Raw genomic sequence first — 20,002 nt, forward strand, 5'->3', positions numbered from 1 at the left:
AATAAAACCTCTAAAAGGTATTACAGTCGAACCTCTATTTAACGAAGTCGCTAAATCCCGATAAGTTCGTTATATGGAAAATTCGTTAAATAGAAAATCACCTTTTGAAATATTTAAACAATACAAAACAGGTTTTAAGTTCATAAACATAATTAAAATAGCAATTGATACACCTTTATCTTGTAAACTAATATCTACTATTTATTTTATAAATCTTAACCATCAAAGACATCTGCTTGGAAAGCATGAATAGAGCAAAGCATTATCCAGTGTTACACTATCATGCTACATACATTTTCAACTAAAAAAGAGCTAAATTTATGCATAAAATTGTAGCTGCATTTATTATAAAAATAATTTTAAGCATACATTACCACATGCGTTCTTAAGTTTAATTTCTACTGATAAAATCCGTTAATTTTGTCAAAGTTTTTCGTTTGAAAGACAAACAAAAAGGGAAAGGGATTTTAATGCTTTCCCTAAAAGTTAAGTAGCTTCGAAAATCAATTTAAAGTCATTTCCCCCATAAAATGCATTAACAAGTTTACACCCTTGTGCAAATTAATTGAAACAAACTCAATAAATTCAGAAAACTAAGAGAATATGCTATTTTATTTAAATTTATACAAACTCAAAAATTTTTAGAACATAAAATGATCTCCACGACACTTTATTAACATTTGGACACGATTCGGCATGGATTCCACTAATTTTTTACAGTCATTTATAATATACACATGAATTAACGCCGTGATTAGCTTCTCCATAGTTGTACAGTTCATATTTAATAGGCGATTCTTGCATATGGCCCAGAGATTCTCAATTGGGTTGATATCCGGAGAGTTCCATGGCCATTCCAATGTCTCAATTTGATTCACGGACATGAATTTCTTGATAATTTTGGACGTATGGCAAGGAGCTAAATCCTGTTGAAAAATCCCTGTTCCATCAGGGTATCGTTTCTTCAACTCTGGAACAACTTTTTTTACCCAGAATAGTGATGTACTGCTCAGAACGCATCATACCGTCAATGGGCTGCAATGGTCCAACCCCATTGTAACCGAAACAACCCCAAAACATCTTCTTTAAAAAATACGGAAAAAAAAAGTTTGTTTCAATTAATTTGCACAAGGGTGTAAAATATTCAGAAATAATTTGGGAAATAAGGAAAGTGGATCTCAAAGAAAAGTTCGTTAAATCGAAAATTCACTCACTATTTGAAGGTTGTTTTACGAAGAAATTTCCAAGATGTTCTTGGTTCCTCGAAAAAATTCGCAAAATAGAGAAATTCGCAAAATGGAAGTTCGTTAAATAGAAGTCCGACTGTATTTAATGAGACAAATGAAACAGTCCTAAGCATACATTAGAACTTGAGTGAATGTCCCATTACCGGGAAAAAATCTATTAAGTTAGGGCTTTACTTCAATTCAAAAGAAATATATTTAAAAAGAAAAATTTCAGATTACAATTTACAATTATTTTAGTTACAACGTCAATTTTTGTTTACACATAAATCAAAATTCAAAATGATTCCATGTAATAATTTTTTGTTTTTAAATCGTGCATTACTACAACCAGTCAATGAATGATGAAATATTTTATATAAATTTCAATGCTGTTTACTTTTTGATTACGTTCCTATTCCACAGTTGAGTAAACAGTTAGTAGTAAATGTACGTAAATATGTAGTAAATTTATTTACGTAACTACAGTTTACTTTTAGTTTTTGTCATTTTGTCTATTGATTTAAGATGTCGCTCGCTCAATGCAATACTTAACTAATATTCAATTTCTGAGGAACTATAGAACCAATGTCACTCAAATTTTGTATTTTGCCTCACAAAATTATATTCTGTAGAATGACGTACAAATTTGTATACCTTGAAATTCAAGATTTTTTTCGATTATTATTAAATAAAATAATAAAAAATAATAAATAATTATTAAAAAGTATTCTTTTTTTAATTATCCTTGGATAAACGAATTTTATAATTGTGTGCAACAATTTTTCGATTCACTTAAAAAATTCTTGAGAAATAGCGAAATTAACAAAAATTTAAATAAACATTAAAGGATGTAAACTTTGGACGGCTCTCCTGACCTACTATAGGGACCATATTTTCCAGATTGTTGATACCTCCATATTTTAAGGGTCATAAATCCAAATCAGTCAGGAAAAAAAGGTATGTTTATTCAGAGAAAGTAAATTTTTGTGTCTGATTTCGTAACTTAAAATATCATTTCCACAAATTAATTAGAATGTTTAAGGTCCCACCCTTGATCCATTACGATTGAGTACGTGGAAATCCAATCATTAAATCATAAATTATTCAGGATGTTTATTTTTTGTTTGTGTTTATTTTTATAACTGTTGTTGAACAGACAACCCAATTTTGAGTTTACAGCAACCAATGTGCAACTCCGTAGCCTTGTAATTTCGAACCCGATCCAGAAGACAAGAGAACTTCTGGATCAAGCATTGAGACAAACTTTGACCTTTGTGGAGAACTTTTTGATGCGATTAAACCGCACTTGCTTTACATGGAGAGGAAAACCACATAAACCTCTCACGATTAGCCTGATGGCAAGGGGATTCTAATTCATGATCCGTCTACTGTTCTAGTTATTTTCTGTGTGGAATTCTCTTTGGATAAACCAATCTTAAAATTGTATGTAAAAATTTTTCAACTTGTTTAAAAATTCTCGAGACATGGCGAAATACGCAAAAAGTAAAATAAACATTAATGGGTCCAAACTCTGTTGACCAAACTATTAGGACCATAGTTCCCAGATTACGGTTACCGCTTATACTTTGGAGGTCAGAAATTTGAATTCATCGAAAAAAAGATGTGTTTATTCAGAGAAAGTACGTTTTTGTAATATCTTAAAATATCGTCTGCACTGTCTAATTAGAATATTTGATGTCAGCCCCTCGAACTAAACGTGAGGAACTGATCATTAGAGCAAAAGTGATTCAGGGTAGTCCGTTCTTTATTATTATTTCTTTTTTTTTTTTTTGGAGCACTCTAACATTTATATAAAAACTTATAAAAATGAAGATTCATGTCAAAATACTACCAAACTAAATGGCTCTTACAAACCAGTCTTGACGTGATAGCCTTAAAGAAACAGTTTTGCTTAGTGGTCATCAGACTTGACAGGATGGGAGAATACAGCCGGGTAGCGTTTTTCCAATCCAGCTGCTTTTAACAACCAGCTCTTCAAAACCTTCAAATCAGCTATGAGGAGAGTAAAATCTCGAAAAGAGAACGAGTCGTTAAAAGCAGTTGGATTGTAAATTAGCCTATCACATAAAGTGGGGCCCTCTCAACTTTTTGAAATCTAATGGAATATCGTTTTAACTAGAAAGTAGTTTTGATGCCTCTTACACTCGGGGGTCCCGGGCCACTACCCTGTTTTCTCCAGTTGTGGCTACACCCCTGCTCGTCTAAATTTAAAGCCTATAATCACCTTCTAATTTGCTGAAACTGAGCCCGTTAAAGGTGTTGGATTGTAAATTAGCCTATCACATAAAGTGGAGCCCTCTCAAACTTTTGAAATCTTATACTTTCGAAATGTAATGAAATATCGTTTGAACTAGAAAGTATTTTTGATGCCTCTTACACTCGGGGGTCCCGGAACACTGCCTTGTTTGCTCCAGTTGTAGCTACACCCCTGTTCGTCTATATTTAAAGCTTATAGTCACCTTCGAATTTGCAGAGAAAATGAGCTCAGATTGAAAGGAAAAAAAATAGAAAAGTTGTAACAACTGTTAATATGTCAATACCCAGTGCCGGGAACACAAAAAACAATTTTTCTTCTCCAGATTGAACATGACCTTTTAATTAACTGATGATGTGCTGATGGATCGATGTCAGCACATCTCTCTCACTTTTTTTTCTTCTCACATCACACATCCAATCACACCCAATTGAAGACGTGAGCATCCTTCCATTCCATTTTTCATTAACACTGTGTCAGTTTACTCTCGGATCGAACGTTTCGAGGACGTTGACTTTCCCTATATTTGACACGTATACACAGCCATTGTGCCGCAGCTGTCAACAGGATGATTTGATCTAAGACGAATTTCATACATTTTAATACATTTGCTTAGAACAGTTGGTTACTGAGTGTATTTATCTATGATTTAAGAACTCCCTTATGTATTACATTCGATAATAATAACGCGTTAGCGCTATTTTTTCATTAAATAATATTAAACCTTGAAAATGTTTGATCAAAGTGATTTCATCAACCTAATCGCGCCATTTACTCGTTAGTTAAAATTTTTTCATACTTGTTAGTAATATTTATGCTCGGAACTCTTTATATACGCTAAGTTTTAATGAATTAAATAAAAAATCCAATGCTTTACAAATGTCTTCAGTATTTTCTATGCAGTCTGGTATTTTTTAAGGCTTATTACAATTTGCTCGTAGGTTAATTGACTAATGCACAAAGCGAACTGGGGAAGGAGCCTTTTAACTGTTTTAGTTTGATGTTTTTGTTTGCCTCACATCGACGATCTCTGATGCAAAGAAAGAGGCTCAACCTCAACCGGTTCTATTGTGTAACGAGTTTTGTTTTCTGTATTTATGAGGAAGGCAAAACCTCTTTGCACGTTTCAGAATCGGTTTTTATTTAAATTCGGAGAAAGGAAGTGGATTTTATGAGGCAAATATTTACGTTTTGGTTTTAAGATCGATTAGCAGCTAACTGCGTAACAAAATGAAAATTTGACTAGTTGTCTAAGCAAAAATTGCTCAATCAGCCTGACACGGCCTTAGGTTTATTGCAATGAGTCTTGTAGGTTCATAGCAGCAACAACTTGAAGTGAATCAGGAAAATTGAGTAATTTTTCGCATATTTTATGATTATCCTAAAGTTAATGGACTCATTGTAATAAGCTTGATTTAGGGTAATTAGATAATACTGGAGATTTTTTCACCCATACTTGGCTCACATATCGAAATATCGTTGAAGAAGTTGGATTTATCAATTAGCCTACGAAATATTTATAACTTTAAAATGTAAATATGGGTAAGTAATAATATCAAGCACTTTTACATTGCATCATGCTTGTTCACGCAGGCATCTATGGAAAATCGAGAATGTCCTGAAGTTACTGTGGTTTGCAGAACATGAGTACAGGATGCAACGTTAAAGAATTAAATTTACATTGATAAATTTAAAATGTAACTATGTGAACCTATTCATCAGGGATACGTAGAAATGCTAATATTCTCTAGTAATAACATCAAGCACTTTTATGTTGCATCATGCTACTTCACGCATATGGAGAATGGCGAATGCTTTATGCAGAACATGCATGCAGGATGCAACACGAAAGTTCAACACTGATGAGCCAAAAAAACTGGTACATGCATGAGTATGCAAATAAAGGGGTATGGAGCCAATCAAAGTACAGCGCTGCGATCGGCAATATAAGACAACGAGTGTCTAGCACAGTTCTTAAATCGGTTACTGCTGCTACAATGCCAGGTTACACAGATTTAAGTGAGTTTGAACGTGGTGTTATAGTCGGCGCACGGGACATAGCATCTCCGAGATAGCAATGAAATTTGAATTTTCACGTACGACCATTTCACGAGTATGCCGTGAGTATCGGAAATCTGGTAAAACATCAAATCTACGACATCGCTGCGGCATATTTAGAATGCCTTGCAACGTGATGTTCAGAAGATATCCCCACCCCCTCTTACTCCCACTGGTTTATGGACAGCCCTGCAGAATTCATGGTACCAATTATCTCCAGCACTTCTTCACACATTGATCGAATCCATGCCACGTCGTGTTGCGGCACTTCTGCTTGCTCGCGGGGGCCATACACGATATTAGGCACGTATACCAGATTTTTGGCTCTTCAGTGTAAATTCCTTTAATATGTTGTGCATGCATCAAACTTCTGTATTTTAAAGTACATAAAATTATTTACAGAATTGTGGATTGTAAATTTTAGGGGACTTCATCGGCATAACAAAGTCTATTCTTGGCTAACTCCATCGGTCTGTGTGAAAGCTTACAAACAGCAACTTATAGCCCCAGTACAGAAAGCAGCTTGCAAAAGGAACTTGGCCCTTATGCCTGTTATGGTGACCGCATCTCGACACGTTTCTGAAACCTGTCAAGAAACTTTTCGCCATAACAGATGGAACTGTTCGACTGTTGATCTGGCTCCACGATTTGAACAAGACATTCTCAGAGGTAGGCTTTGGTATGAACTTAAAGTTATAAAACATATTTAAAACCTGAATTTTGGAAAAGTATTTCATTTATTTCCCGAAGACTGTTTTCAATTGAAGGTTTAGTAATAAGCAGCAATCGTCTTAAGAAGCTGCTTTGCTTATCAAAATTTCGTGCATACTTTAGCTGAGATGGCTATGTACTTACTGTGACGACATGCTGATGACTGCTTAATTTTCCAGTGTTATCATTACACATTTCTTTCGATCTCATTTAGTGAATGCGGTGTGGATTATACGAGTTCGCAACTTTCTCACACAGGGGAATTTCCCTCTCAATTTCAGAAATAAAATTCGCTAACTTTATGAAACAATTAAAAGTTACTCAAGTTGCAATACAAAGTTATTATTAAATTGGCAAACTTTATGAAACATTTAAAGATTACGAAACAAGAGATTGTTAAACAAGGGTATTTGTGCAAATACTCTAATTTTAAGAAATCCAAAAGGAATTTAAACTTATTGCAGCAGATTGTTTTGCGAAACACTGTTTACTTTAAACAAAATTAGCTCCTTATCGTTTCAGTAAATTTTTAAATTGTTTCTTTTTTCGGATTTGTAACAAAATTTATTAGGTTTTGACACTAAAACATGCATCATTTCCTGATTTTAATTTTTCCAAAAAATCAAGTTCTTTGATAATCCCGGTGTCCTGGATCTCGAAAAAAATCTGACAGAATAGATAACTTCTACACAGCTCATTACATAATTCATTGCTAATCGAGCAGCAAACGTGCAAAGTCAAGTTGCTTAGGTGGATACTTTAGTCGAGATAGCTAGGTCGTTGCTGCATATTTTATTCATTCTCAAACATTTTAATGTGTTTGAGAAATAAATATTAGATAGTTCAGAAACGATAGGAATATCATCATATATTGCATATTGAATATAAGAGTTAGAGGAAGAACAGGCTATGTGGCAACTTTTTTAAATTCAAAAAATAAACATTCAGAATGTCTATAAACATCAAGAAGTTGTTTACAAAATATATCTATCAATTAAAAATAACTATATTAAAGTATATTAGCAATTGAGAGGTGTTTTTCAAAACTAATAATCGGGTGGTCTTGCAATTGCTCCAAGTTATGAGTTCATCCTGTAACGTTTAATCGGCACACCTTATTCATGCAAGATTTTAAATTATTGGAGATCATCTACAACAGATCCATTTTGCAAAGTTATCCAATGTTTCATCATACGATTTGTCAATTATGACATATTTTTAAAGTTTTCAAAATAATTTAACGTGCTTCTAATGAAGCATTTACAATTAAATTCTTGACCACTGAGTTCATTTTCCACCTTCTGTTTTCAGGAACTCGTGAACAGGCATTTGTAAGTAGTTTGGCAGCAGCAGGAATAGCCATCTATGTAGCAAGATCTTGTGCAGAAGGCAGGATAAAAACTTGCGGTTGCGGAAAGCAATCCAGAGAACCACCGTCATCGGACTTCAATTGGGGAGGATGTGCTGATAATGTGGGATATGGTGTCAAAGCTGCAAAGGCCTTCTCGTCTGAGCCGTTTGATAGGCGGAAGTTCAAAGCTAACGTCGACATTCGTTTGCATCGACATAACAGCAGAGTCGGATGGCGAGTAAGTTAATTTCTTTCTCTTTAAACTTCTTAATCTGCATTAAGGTATCGCAGAAGCTTACTCTGGCTAAATCTATGGAGTCAGAAAAAGTTAAGTCTCTAGGGATTATCTTGGCATTTTTTTTACAATTGTAAATATAAGTATTAAATACTTTACTACGGTAAACAACAACACCAGCACACGACCCGGCACCTATGTTCCCGAAATAAACAAATCAGTCGCTCAGAAGACATATCCGATTAATTTCCTGTTTGACTAACTCGAATTTCTTTCATAACAGCGTGGGTAAAAGTATACCATGATCTCGAAAAAGTCCTGTTAGCATAAGCATTGCATGATCCCCGATCGACTAATTCAGTCTGTGAATGTTTCCGAAGTGAGCTGGACATCTTTTGTGCATGTTGTTTTAAAACAAATTGGTAAGTATATCAAAATAAGAACAAACGAGCAAGTTCTTTTTTTTTCCGGAGCGATTCATTTGATTAGGGTATCATGATTACCCATACTTACAATTGTAGAAAAAGCGCCAAAATGGCTCAAGCAGAATATATAGAGTTCGCATCAGATTCAGTTGATCATGGCTTAAACCCTAATCATGGTTAATTGAGCCATAGCCATATACTGTTCCCAGACACGGGTTTGATTCGATATGGGACTCTCAATAAAAGGTTTTTCACCTATACGATTAGGGTTTAAAGGAAAAATCCCTTGTCAGTGCGACCTTGGCTACATCGGGTAAACTAAACGCTCTTTAAAATTTAGACTTAAGGAACGCGTTAGACATATCCGTTATCAAGAACACAAGAAATCTTCAATTGCCACTCATTGTTGGAATCATGGGCATAAGTTCAATTTCGAAAATGCTAGAGTTATTTCCACCCCAGTCATGTTGGCTCCTCTTGATACCCTGGAATTTTATTTAATTCATTTGAATGCTGATTTCCTTTTTAACGACGCTAGTTCCATCCGACCTCTCTATAACGCGTGGAAACACATTTTACCCTTATTAGTCTCTCGACCACTGTGTTTTTTTTTCTCGGCTTCTGTATTTTTTCTTATTTTTGTTTCTTACCTTTATTTTTACATTTTTCGTTGGCAACTTCGCATTTTTGTTGTTGTTACATTTACGTCTGTCAAGTCTTGAAAATGGGCGCCTACTTTTAAAGTAAATGAAGTTTTCCATCAGGTTTACTATATACTGGTTATTTTCATCTAAAACATCATTTATCGAAGTTAGTTATTTCTATTTTTAACACATAAGATTGTTCCGTTTTTCGAAGACTCTATCCTCACTAGAAATAACACTTTTTTTTTTTTTTTAAGAATAATATGTTGTTTTCATAACTACTGTGTGTTTGCAACAGACAACGTCCTATCTTTAGTCAACGCCCCTTATGCTAATTCTGAAAATGAGGAAAAATATCCACATGGAGAAAAGCTACAGTTTTATGAAAATGAAAAACGCTTGTGATTTAATTTATTAATATTTAAAAAATCACTCTGCCGCTACATTATCCGGGCTTGCAAAATTGAGACTTATTCATTAATTTAATAATTTTAATTGAAGTGGAAGAATATCGCAAAATTGTTGATTTCTTAAAAATTTTTTATTAATTTTAAAATATTTAAGCTCTTTATTTATTCGTTCTAAAGCCCAACTAATTCTTTACAGCAAAATGGTATTTGTTGTTTAAAATTATAGCTTTGCCTTAGGTGTAAGGCACATAAAATGTGGCTTTCTTTTATTTAACCTGGCGAAAAAATTCTGACAGAGCTAAAACTTGCTATTTATCGAAACTGTTATTATTATCTTGGGAATATTAGATATCCTTTTTTAACTTTTGAGTTTTCCATTTTCTATTATAAGAATGTTTATATGCTTGATTTTAATGAAACTATAGTCCTCATAAAATCAATCTTCATTAAAATTTCCTTTAGTTGATATCTAAAAATTCTTCATTAAATGATATTAATCGGAGTAAAAAATCATTCCTCATCAAATTTAATTCTTTTATCTGAATTCGTTCGTCGTAACGCTTTTATTCCAGTATTTTAATCCAGGTATAAAATCATTCTTATTAAAATTGATTTCATTCGATATCGATTTAAAAAATCATTCTTCGTTAAAATAGATTTCAATATCAATTTTTAAAATAATTTTTTATTAAAGTTGATTTTAATCTACTTATAAAATCATTCTTTGTTAAAATTGATTTTAATAGATTCATAAAATAATTCTGCATTAAAATTGGTTTCAATGAAGAATTAATTTTAATGTGTTTATAAAATCATTCTTCATTAAAATTAATTTTAATGAATTTATAAAATCACTTATTAAAAGTGATTTTAATAGATTTATAAAAGTATTCTCTTTAAAATTGATTTAAATCGATTTATAAAGTTATTCTTCGTTAAAATTGGTTTCCATCGATTTATAAAATCATTCTTAATTAAAATTAATTTTAATGGATCTATAAAACCATTCATTAAAATTGATTTCAAGCAATTTATAAGACCATTCTTCACTGAAATTGATTTCAATCAATTTATAAAATCATTGTTCATTAAAATTAATTTTAATGGATTGATAAAACTGTTCATTAAAACTGATTTCAATCGATTTGTAAATCATTCTTCATTCAAATTAATTTCAATCGATTTATAAAATCATTCTTCATTAAAATTGATTTTAATAGATTTATTAAATGATTCTTCATTAAAATTTGATTTTAATCGAGGTATAGAATCATGCATAATTGTTTGTCTTTACTGAAGATTTATTCACTCTGGAAAAAAAATACACTTTTTCTTTCAATACAAAAATATAAACTAATATTTTACATATTTCAAAAGATAATGATATAAAAAGAAAGAAAAAATAGTTGATAGAATTTTTTTCTGATTTAGATCTCTACCAATAAAAAAAAATCAAACAGCGAAAACATTATACCATCTTCAACACCGCGGAAAAAAGACAATGACAAAAAAAATAATAATAATTTCCCAGATGATTGTTTTTCTTGCGCGGTGTTAAGTTTCCTAATCAAAAACCGATAACCGATAGTCCGATGAAATATGTATTGACCACAAGAGCGAGGTTCGGAGAAAAAGTGTGGACAGCACAAGCTGTCGACGGCCCAGATAGTCTTCCAACTTCACAAACGTTGTTCTGTGAGTCAGTGTTCCCTGTTCACACTGATAATATCGCTGATTTAAAGGCCACCGACACTTATGATCTGTTACTCTGGCAAATCATCATTATCTTGTACTGATTGGTGAAAACAAGATCATGATTTGTTTGGGGAAAACTGCGAGAAAGATGAGGGAAAAAGGTCTCCATTAATCTAGATTCGAAAGAGAAAAAATTGCTTGAATTGTTGTTTATAGTCGGTTTTCAATCCATGATCTTTTAAGCTATTCGACTGGTTTCGACGCAATTTTTTTTTTCTAAAAAGGGTTTAATTAAAATTTTAATTTCATGTTTGATCAGCAGGAGCTGTAAATTTATAATTCTAAAGTGAAAGTTAAAAATTTATAGAATATTTTTTTAAAATAAACTAATTAAAAACTGCAAATTTGTGTCACGCTAACATAAAGTGACCACACGTCCCGATTTTGGCGGGACAGTCCCGCTTTTTAGTGGACAGTCCCGCGTCCCGCCGATTTTTAAAAATGTCCCGCTTTTTAGAAAATACCTGCATTTCTTATTTTAAATGTACTGTAAAAATATATTACCTATTATTTATTAAGTATTATGGTGAATATAAAGAAATAAAAAATACATTAAAAAAAAGCACGTAAAATGCATGCAGAGTAAACTAAATTAGGCAATGTACCGAGTTAGATTTACTCGGTGGTGTTCGATCATTGTCGTTACGTCTCGGCTTAATTCAGATAAGTGCAGACAGTGCAGTTTGTTGTTTTCAATTTGACGTTCGGTTTGACTCATTATTTGATTGACGAAGATAGTGGTAGAGCAATAGTCGCCACAACGTAACGGTCAATAAGGTAAAATTTAAAAATCTTTTTTAGCCTTTGTAGTAAATTTTTAATTTATTTCTAGTATTTACCCACAGAATAAAAGATGAGTAAAAAAAGAGAATGCAAATTTAATGAAGAGCTAAGCAGAGAATTTCAATTTATTAAAAAAACCAAAATAGACTATATGGTACGGTGTGATAAATGCAATGCTGAATTTTTGNCGGTAAATTTATAATTCTAAAGTGAAATTTAAAAATTTATAGAATATTTTTTTAAAATAAACTAATTAAAAACTCAAATTTAAGTCACGCTAACAGCTCTACAACAAATTGTGATGTATGCATTTTAAAATAATTGTTTTCCTGGATTAATAATGTGATTACCTTTGCTTTGAATAAAATCCTAAAAACATTTCAAAAATACGATGAAATAGAACTAAATGTATTGTTTAATATTGAATTTTTAAAGAAAAACTCGAAATATTCTTCTTGCTTAAAGCTTGAAAAAATAACAAGTTCGTACATAGACTTCAGCTTTTACTTAAAAACATAGCTAACATTATACAAAATTTACATAAAAAATTTCAAAGTAAAAAAAAATTTTTTTTTGTAATGTGCGCTAGCTTTAAGAAATTTTCTGTTCTTCAGAATATGCATTGAAAATAATGCAAGAAAATTCAGAAACGTAAGAAAATTTTGAGAAAAAAAATTATTAATTCGAAAATTAATAATTTTTAAAAAAGTCTTAAAAAAGAATTCATTTTGGTAATAAATTTTGGTTAAACCACTCAAAGCTATAGCATTTTTGAGTAGGAACTATAACAGAAACTATAACTAGGAACTATAACATTTTTAAATACCGATTCTTTTGAGACTGGATATACTCTGCTCGGTGAACTCTTAGACGCAGAATTTTTCATTCCTTTTTCACTATTTTGCATTAATTTAGGTCGAAAGCCTGGTTGCCACGTAGCTGGACTCACCTCAGTGAGAACGGGAGTTCGAATCCATCCAGCTGTCCGAAAACTTCTCGTGAAGTAAATGGTGACTGGTGCAGGTTAAATCTGTCGGGTCACAAAGCCATCCATGTCCCCATAACAAATCAATACCTCTGGGGTACTAATTTGGAGATTGATCATTCTCTGGTTCAGGTTAAAATTACGATCTGTGGATGAATGAATGTATATATGAATGGGTCCGCCCTATAAACGGGTGTGACGAATGCGTGTGGCACAAGTCGAATTCTTAGCCATAGATGGCGCCACCGTAAAACAAGAGCAATCGCACCCCCTCCGCCTTATTGACCACGACAACAAAAATACCAGAACATATTTTTACTTGTAATTAGAGGGTCAGAAAAGAATCAAAACCTTGCGTCAAAGGGCTAAAAACATTACTCGCAATCATGATACTCGTTTATACAAAGATTATACAAAGTTTATACTACGCAGCCAGTTTCCTTTATGATTATTTATATTCTAGGCTGTACGATCATCTGGGCGCCTTCAGTGTAAGTGTCATGGTGTATCTGGGTCCTGTGAGCTGAAGACCTGCTGGAAGGCGGCTCCCACTCTCATGGAGGTCTCTCAAAAGCTCAAACTGAAACACAGGGATGCTGAAGAGGTTCATTCGGTGCCTGTGGGGAGGAGAAACAAGCTCCTGCCCATCACAGCCAGATTCAACAAAGACGATCTCGTTTACACAGTTCAGTCACCAGATTATTGTGTTTATGACCCGAAAACAGGATCAAGGGGAACAAAAGGAAGGTAAGAATATTCGTGATACCTACTTTCAGCAGTGTATTCATTCAGGGTGTTCCATAATCACCACCCTTAGCACATACGCTTAGAATTCTTGTCGAAACGGATTCCACACTTAGAGGCTGAACATTGTATTCAATTAAGGGAGAAACAAAAATACTGTCGAAATCAGTCGGATCAATTGCGAGGCAGGGGGAATTGAAAACAAAACATTGAAACCAGTTTGAATGATGGATGAAACTCTGCAAATTTCTATTTTTCTTTTCGACAGTCAAACAGGTTTCAATGTTTTCTGTTCCCGTCTTTCTCTACAATGGTTCGGCAGAATTTGATAATGTTATATTGTTCTTGTTTTGTCTTTCCTTTCTTATATATTAAATTGTGACTCTTTGCGCGCTTACTTTTGACTTATTTATGACAAGGATTATAAAAGCATAGAGTGAGGGCGGTCATACCTGAACACCCTGTATGTACTGGTTCTATCCAAATTAAAAAATGGTTCGGTGAAAACTGATTTTCTGAACATTTTCGCCTTCCAATGAGGTGAACCGGGTTAGAATCCCAGCGATTGCTGGTCGATACGAATTCTGCATCCGGCTTGCACCGACCACATTGCCGACGAGAAATATGCTCAGTGGTAGAGTCGCCTGGCTGTCGGGCTTAGTTGCATCAAAAAGTCTTACACGAAGGCAAATTTCTCCAAATACTTGATCCAGGAGTTCCCTTGTCTTCTGGATTTGGCTCGAAAGTACAAGGCTACGGATTTGAACATAAGTAGTCGTAAACCCGAAAATTGTGTAGACTGTTTACGACGGTAATAAAAAGTAAATACTTAATAGAGCAATGGTTTAGGGAATATAACATTTGCCTTCCAAAGTCGACTCAAGTTCGAATCCAGCGATGGCTGACTGATACGAATTTTACTTCCAGCTTTTCCTGATCGCAGTGCTGACATAAAATATACCCAGTAGTAGACGCATTGTGGCCTAATCGGGGGAAGTTTTCCTATCCAGTTCATCAAGCCAGTTTGCCCCAATGCTTGATTCAGGAGTTTTCTTGTTTTCGGTCTAGGCTTAAAACTAAAAGGTTACGGAGTTGAACATAAGCTTGAAAATCTACAAAACATTTTTTTTTAATTGTTACTGTTTTATATTTCCCAACAATCAAACCGTGAGATGTTTTCTTAGAAGTTGTTGTTAACATTGCTCCAAATCCTCAACAAGAATTGTTGTCGACTTGCTGACATGCAATTTTTTTTTTTAACATAACTTTTTTTCTGGTACATACTGTAGAAAAAGTATAGATATTTCCAAAAAAAAAAAAAAAATTTTAATAATTTTTTTGGATCTTTATTTAAAAATTTTTTTTAAAAAATAATTATGTGCATAGCTTCTTTTCAACAGGTTTTGCAATAATGAATCACAGTGCAAATAGGATTTTATGAAGAAAAAAATAGACACTAGGGAAGAGGTCATTCTTTCCTTGTAAATAACGTGCACGCTTCTATCATGTTAAAGTTTTATAAGAAACTAGTGGGCTGCGCCCCCTGTTCGCTAACGCTCGCCAACCCCGAAAATCACTACGCAATCTTATATGGTTTGCTTCGCTCGCTACTAACTTAGGTACATTGCAAATGCACAAAATTCTAAGAATTCAAAACAATCATTCAAATCAATATAGCAACTTTTNGGATTTGAATGATTGTTTTGAATTCTTAGAATTTTGTGCATTTGCAATGTACCTAAGTGAGTAGCGAGTGAAGCGAGCTTGGTTTGCGAAGCAAACCATATAAGATTGCGTAGCAATTTTCGGGGGTAGGCGAGCGTCAGCGAGCAGGGGGCGCAGCCCACTAGTTAGCTTGAAAATCTATGACATAATTTTAATTGTTATTTTTTTTATATTTCCCAACAATCAAACCGTGGGATGTTTTCTTGGAAGTTGTTGTAAACGTTTCTCCAAATCCTCAACAAGAATTGTTGTCGATTTGCTGACACACAATTTTTTTTAACATTAATTTTTTTGTGACATATTGTAGAAAAAGTATAGATATTTCTGAAGAAAAAAAACTTTTAATAATTTTTTGGATCTTTCTTTTAAAAATAATTATGTGCATAGCTCTTTTTCAACTGGTTTTGCAATAATGAATCCCAGTGCAAATATGATTTTATGAAGAAAAAAAAGACACTAGGGAAGAAGTCATTTTTTCCTTGTGAACAACGTGCACGCTTCTATCTTAAAAAAGTTTTATAAGAAATTATAACCTTTAAGGAATATTAAAAACAAATCAACAATTAAAAAAAAAAACTTGGTTAGTAAAATGAGTATAAATAAATAAAATATATTTGAATCATGTCATAAAATTATTTTGACCCCAAGACATTTCTGTATACCTTAATCGGTCACTTATATCATGAATCCTAAAAGGTTCAACTTTATATTTTTTATTACCGGAAGGTTAGGACTTATTTTTAGAAAATGTTTATTTAGAAATTTTATGTGAGACGCGAGGCTATAAATCATTTCTTTATTAGTTTTGATGCCAAGTCAATTTATTTGTATAGAGTATCATTTAAAATCTAGTAAGTTTCTAAACATTAGTCCTTTATCGAAGTCGTATTTTTAAATGGATAAATTGTATACATTAGTTTGCAGCAAAACATGTTATGAATCACAAAACATGTGATTTAAGATAACGCGGAAGTTTTGTGAGTTATAAATAAATTACAAAACTTCTTGCAAAATGTATGCACTGAAATTTGTCCCCTGCTATTTTAGGATTTTATCGTGCCGACAATAAATTTATACCAAAACAGCTATCCATAGTCCATACATGCACAAAGAATCTCTATTTTATTTTATTTTATAACCGTCGTTGAACAGTCGACCTAATTTCATGGGTTTACGACTACTAATATTCAACTCCGTAGCCTTGTAATTTTGAACCAATCTAGAAGACAAGGAAACTCCTGGATCAGTACCCCCAGAGGTATTGATTTGTTATGAGAACATGTAAGTCTTTGAAACTCGACAGATTTAACGTGTATCAGTCATGAGGAGTCTTTTGCCGGCGAGGATCGAACCCACGACCTATTGGACATGGGCCCAGAGCCCTACCGAGCAGGCTATCCCTGCCCTTGAAGAATCTCTATGAATAGAATATTTTTGTCTACGATTTTTTGCTCTCATTTATTATATATATATTTTTTAAATGCATTTAGTCACTCAGATGGTATGCCATGTAGAGTGGTCGCCAACCACGTTGTGTTTCGGCCAATAAGGAAAGGAGTGCGATTGCTCTTGTTTTCCAGTGGCGCCATCTTTGGCCAAGAATTCGACTCCTGTCACACCCGTTTATAGGGCGAGCCAGTCCATACATTCATACACAGATCGTAATTTTGACCTGAACCAGAGAACGATCAATCTTTAATTCAGTACCTCCAGAGGTTTCGATTTATTATGGGAACGTGGAGGACTTGGTGACCCGACAGATTTAATGGGCACCAGTCACCATTAACTATCGGGGAATCTTCGGCTGGCGAGGATCAAACCCTAGACTTGGCCCCAATACCCTACCAATCAGGCTATCCCGGCCATAAGCTACACTAATGGGGGTTTATTTCAAACATAATATTGACGCACACAGTGGCAGATGGTAGTAGCAATTAGCCGACCTCCACACCAGACTCCCCAACCATTTGTGACTTTTCCGGCTATGAAACCGCCGGGAAATTATATTAAAGTGGATTACGAGCCTCTGAAACACGATGAATGAAAGAGCAATTCGATCAGACACCAAGCCTTAAGAATAATACATTGAACCCCGGTCGAAGCCGTGGCAGGTGAAGACTAAATAGACCACCCTGACTGTGTCACCTCATTTGAATAAAAACACTTTTTTTATATGTAAAACATATTATATATTTTTATATATCTTCTATTGCGAAATGTATCCACTAATTATTTAGCTTGTACATCTTCAAAGTTGGTCTCCCCCTTCATCTTTAAGAATTTACATAACTGGTATTAACTTCACAGCCATGATAGATGTGAAAAAGCTATTTTCCTTTAATTAAATAGAAAATATCCACGAAATAAGAAAATATTCAGCAGATACCTGCTATCATCAGAATATTTCTAAATATTACATGAAATGGTTTAGGTTATATTTTAATTATTATTAATATTATAATGACTGATAATTTCGTCTTTTATTTATATAGCTAGAGGGTAGAGAGCACATAACAATAGAGAATCGTAAAGCAACCCATGACCGAAAATGTTTTTGTACGACACCAGGGGTGAGCCCATCCTTGCGCATTTGAACAGGCACTAATATTTGTCGAAATTATTTTAATTTAATGTCTTCTAATGATTATTGGCAGAAATTCCATTCAAATAGACTATTTAATGATGTGGCGACCTATTTTCCGAATCTCCTCAAGTCATTATATTTCCGAGCCTATTTAAATGCAAGTTTCGAATGTAACTATTAGAAAAAATAAAATTGAGATAATTTAAATAAATAAAAGCACCGGTTCAAAAGCGTAAAGACACAGTTCCCAGTAGAGCACCGAAGTCAGGCATTATTGACTGCGGCCAGTAAGCGGGTGGGTGATTTTGATCAGCCTGCGTAGGGACCGAAGGTGCGCGGTATCTGTCCTTGTTAAACTGTTCGACCGTAAAGTGCTTGACTTCGCGCAGGTAGTCGGGCTACCAAAGCAGGGGAGCCATCCTCTCTGCAGAGGATCAAAATTGCGATGGCATGTCTTCGGATCATCCGCAGGGATGTTTCCCAGACCGTCGTCAATAGCCCATTGTGCAGCTCTAGTTAAGACGCAAATTAAATACCTACCTGAAACGCTAACAGACAGCCAGTCAAAGAAAGGAAACCGGCGTACGATAACATTTTCGGTCATGGGTTACTATACACCCTCAAAGTTTATAAGCGTCGTACTAAATTATCTTTCATTGGATTACCATAATTCTTTTTGTTTTGTAGGGAATGCAATGCGACCGGAGAGGATTCATTTGGATGCAAGGAGATGTGCTGTTCAAGGGGTTACCTCACATCGTGGGATGAGGTCGAAGAACGATGCGGTTGCAAGTTCCAACGATGCTGTTACGTCACTTGCAATACATGCAAAAAGAGAACACACGTCAACCTCTGTCTGTGAAGACGTTAATGGAATGCGTTACAATTTAAATTAAACCACGCATCAACCGAATATTGATGCGAGCAAATATTCTCGAGCTTGTTATCCCAGGAGCTGGGATGAAGTAAGCTTGGAAAGCTTATTGAAGTGCATCATGGCTGCAATGTTGAACACTTCTTGTTGAAATATTAAACTTGTTGAAATATCAACCGAGGTTTAATGATGCTCTCGAGCTTTCTGTTTCAAACGAAGAAATGGTGTAAACTTGGAAAGCTTTTGTTGAAGTAAGCATCACCTTATCTGTTGACGCAGATTTTCTCAAGTTTTCAGTTTCAAACGAAGGAATGAAATAAGCTGGAAAAACTTTTGTTGAAGTATGCATCAACTTAGTATTGATGCAAATGTTCACAAGCTTTCCCAAATTTATTAGGAGATGCTTGAACAAGCAAAGGAATGAAGTAAACTTGGAAAGCTTTTCTTGAAGCATTTATCAACTTAGTATTGATGCAAAATGTTCTCAAGTTTTTTGTTCCAGAAGAAATAATAAGAAAACTTCTTTTGTTCCACGTCTATGGTTGAACTGTTGAAAAAAATCTTCTTGTTTAGTGATGTATGCTAGTTGAATTATGAATCCTGAAAAATATGCTTATTATGTACAGATAGGTCTCTGGCATTATTTTTTAAGAAAACAGAGACTGATTCAGTTTCAGCTTGCTATGGAACGACATTCACAAGTAACAAACAACATTCAGACCAGTCACTGTTCACCAATTTTTATAGTTCAGAAAACACTCGGAAGTGTTGTTTTTCGCAACTTGTTTTCATTTAAAAAAATGCTTGTTTTTGGAAATTCTTTTTGACATCTATAGTTGATCTATTAGAAAATATTTCATGTAAGATTTGGCTCATATAAAAAAAAAAAGAGGAAAATTATCTTCAATCGTATTTTAAGAATTGAGCACTGGAGCAAAATTTAATACAAAAAGGACAAGAAATAAATTTTTTACGCTGACCATTATTTGACTACCGTTTTTTCTCTTCTTCACAATATGGTGATAATTTTTCATAATATCATCTAAAATGATAAAATTCTTAACAAATCATCGTATTTGCTAGTTAGAGACCTAGGAGATTTGCATGATACAAGATCTATAAGTACTAAGTGCTTACAATTGTGATAAGTTTGGAAGAGATTGAATACTATTTTCTTCAAAAATGTATTGCTTACAATAAATTATTTTTTGACTTAA

The 20,002-nt window shown here is 33.7% G+C and overlaps 1 protein-coding gene across 1 annotated transcript in view; it reads left to right on the forward strand.

Annotated features, from left to right (window-relative positions):
• The window catches only part of LOC107449252 (protein Wnt-11), a 28,606-nt gene extending 8,604 nt beyond the window's left edge, over positions 1 to 20,002 (forward strand). The window contains exons 2-5 of the mRNA XM_043046640.2: positions 5,984 to 6,228; positions 7,582 to 7,859; positions 13,322 to 13,605; positions 18,599 to 20,002. Of these exons, the coding sequence (XP_042902574.1) occupies positions 5,984 to 6,228; positions 7,582 to 7,859; positions 13,322 to 13,605; positions 18,599 to 18,773 (982 nt within the window). The 3' untranslated portion in view covers positions 18,774 to 20,002. The remainder of the gene's footprint in view (positions 1 to 5,983; positions 6,229 to 7,581; positions 7,860 to 13,321; positions 13,606 to 18,598) is intronic.

The sequence above is a fragment of the Parasteatoda tepidariorum genome, chromosome 8 (genome assembly GCF_043381705.1).
Source record: "Parasteatoda tepidariorum isolate YZ-2023 chromosome 8, CAS_Ptep_4.0, whole genome shotgun sequence".
Taxonomy (NCBI): Eukaryota; Metazoa; Arthropoda; class Arachnida; order Araneae; family Theridiidae; genus Parasteatoda; species Parasteatoda tepidariorum.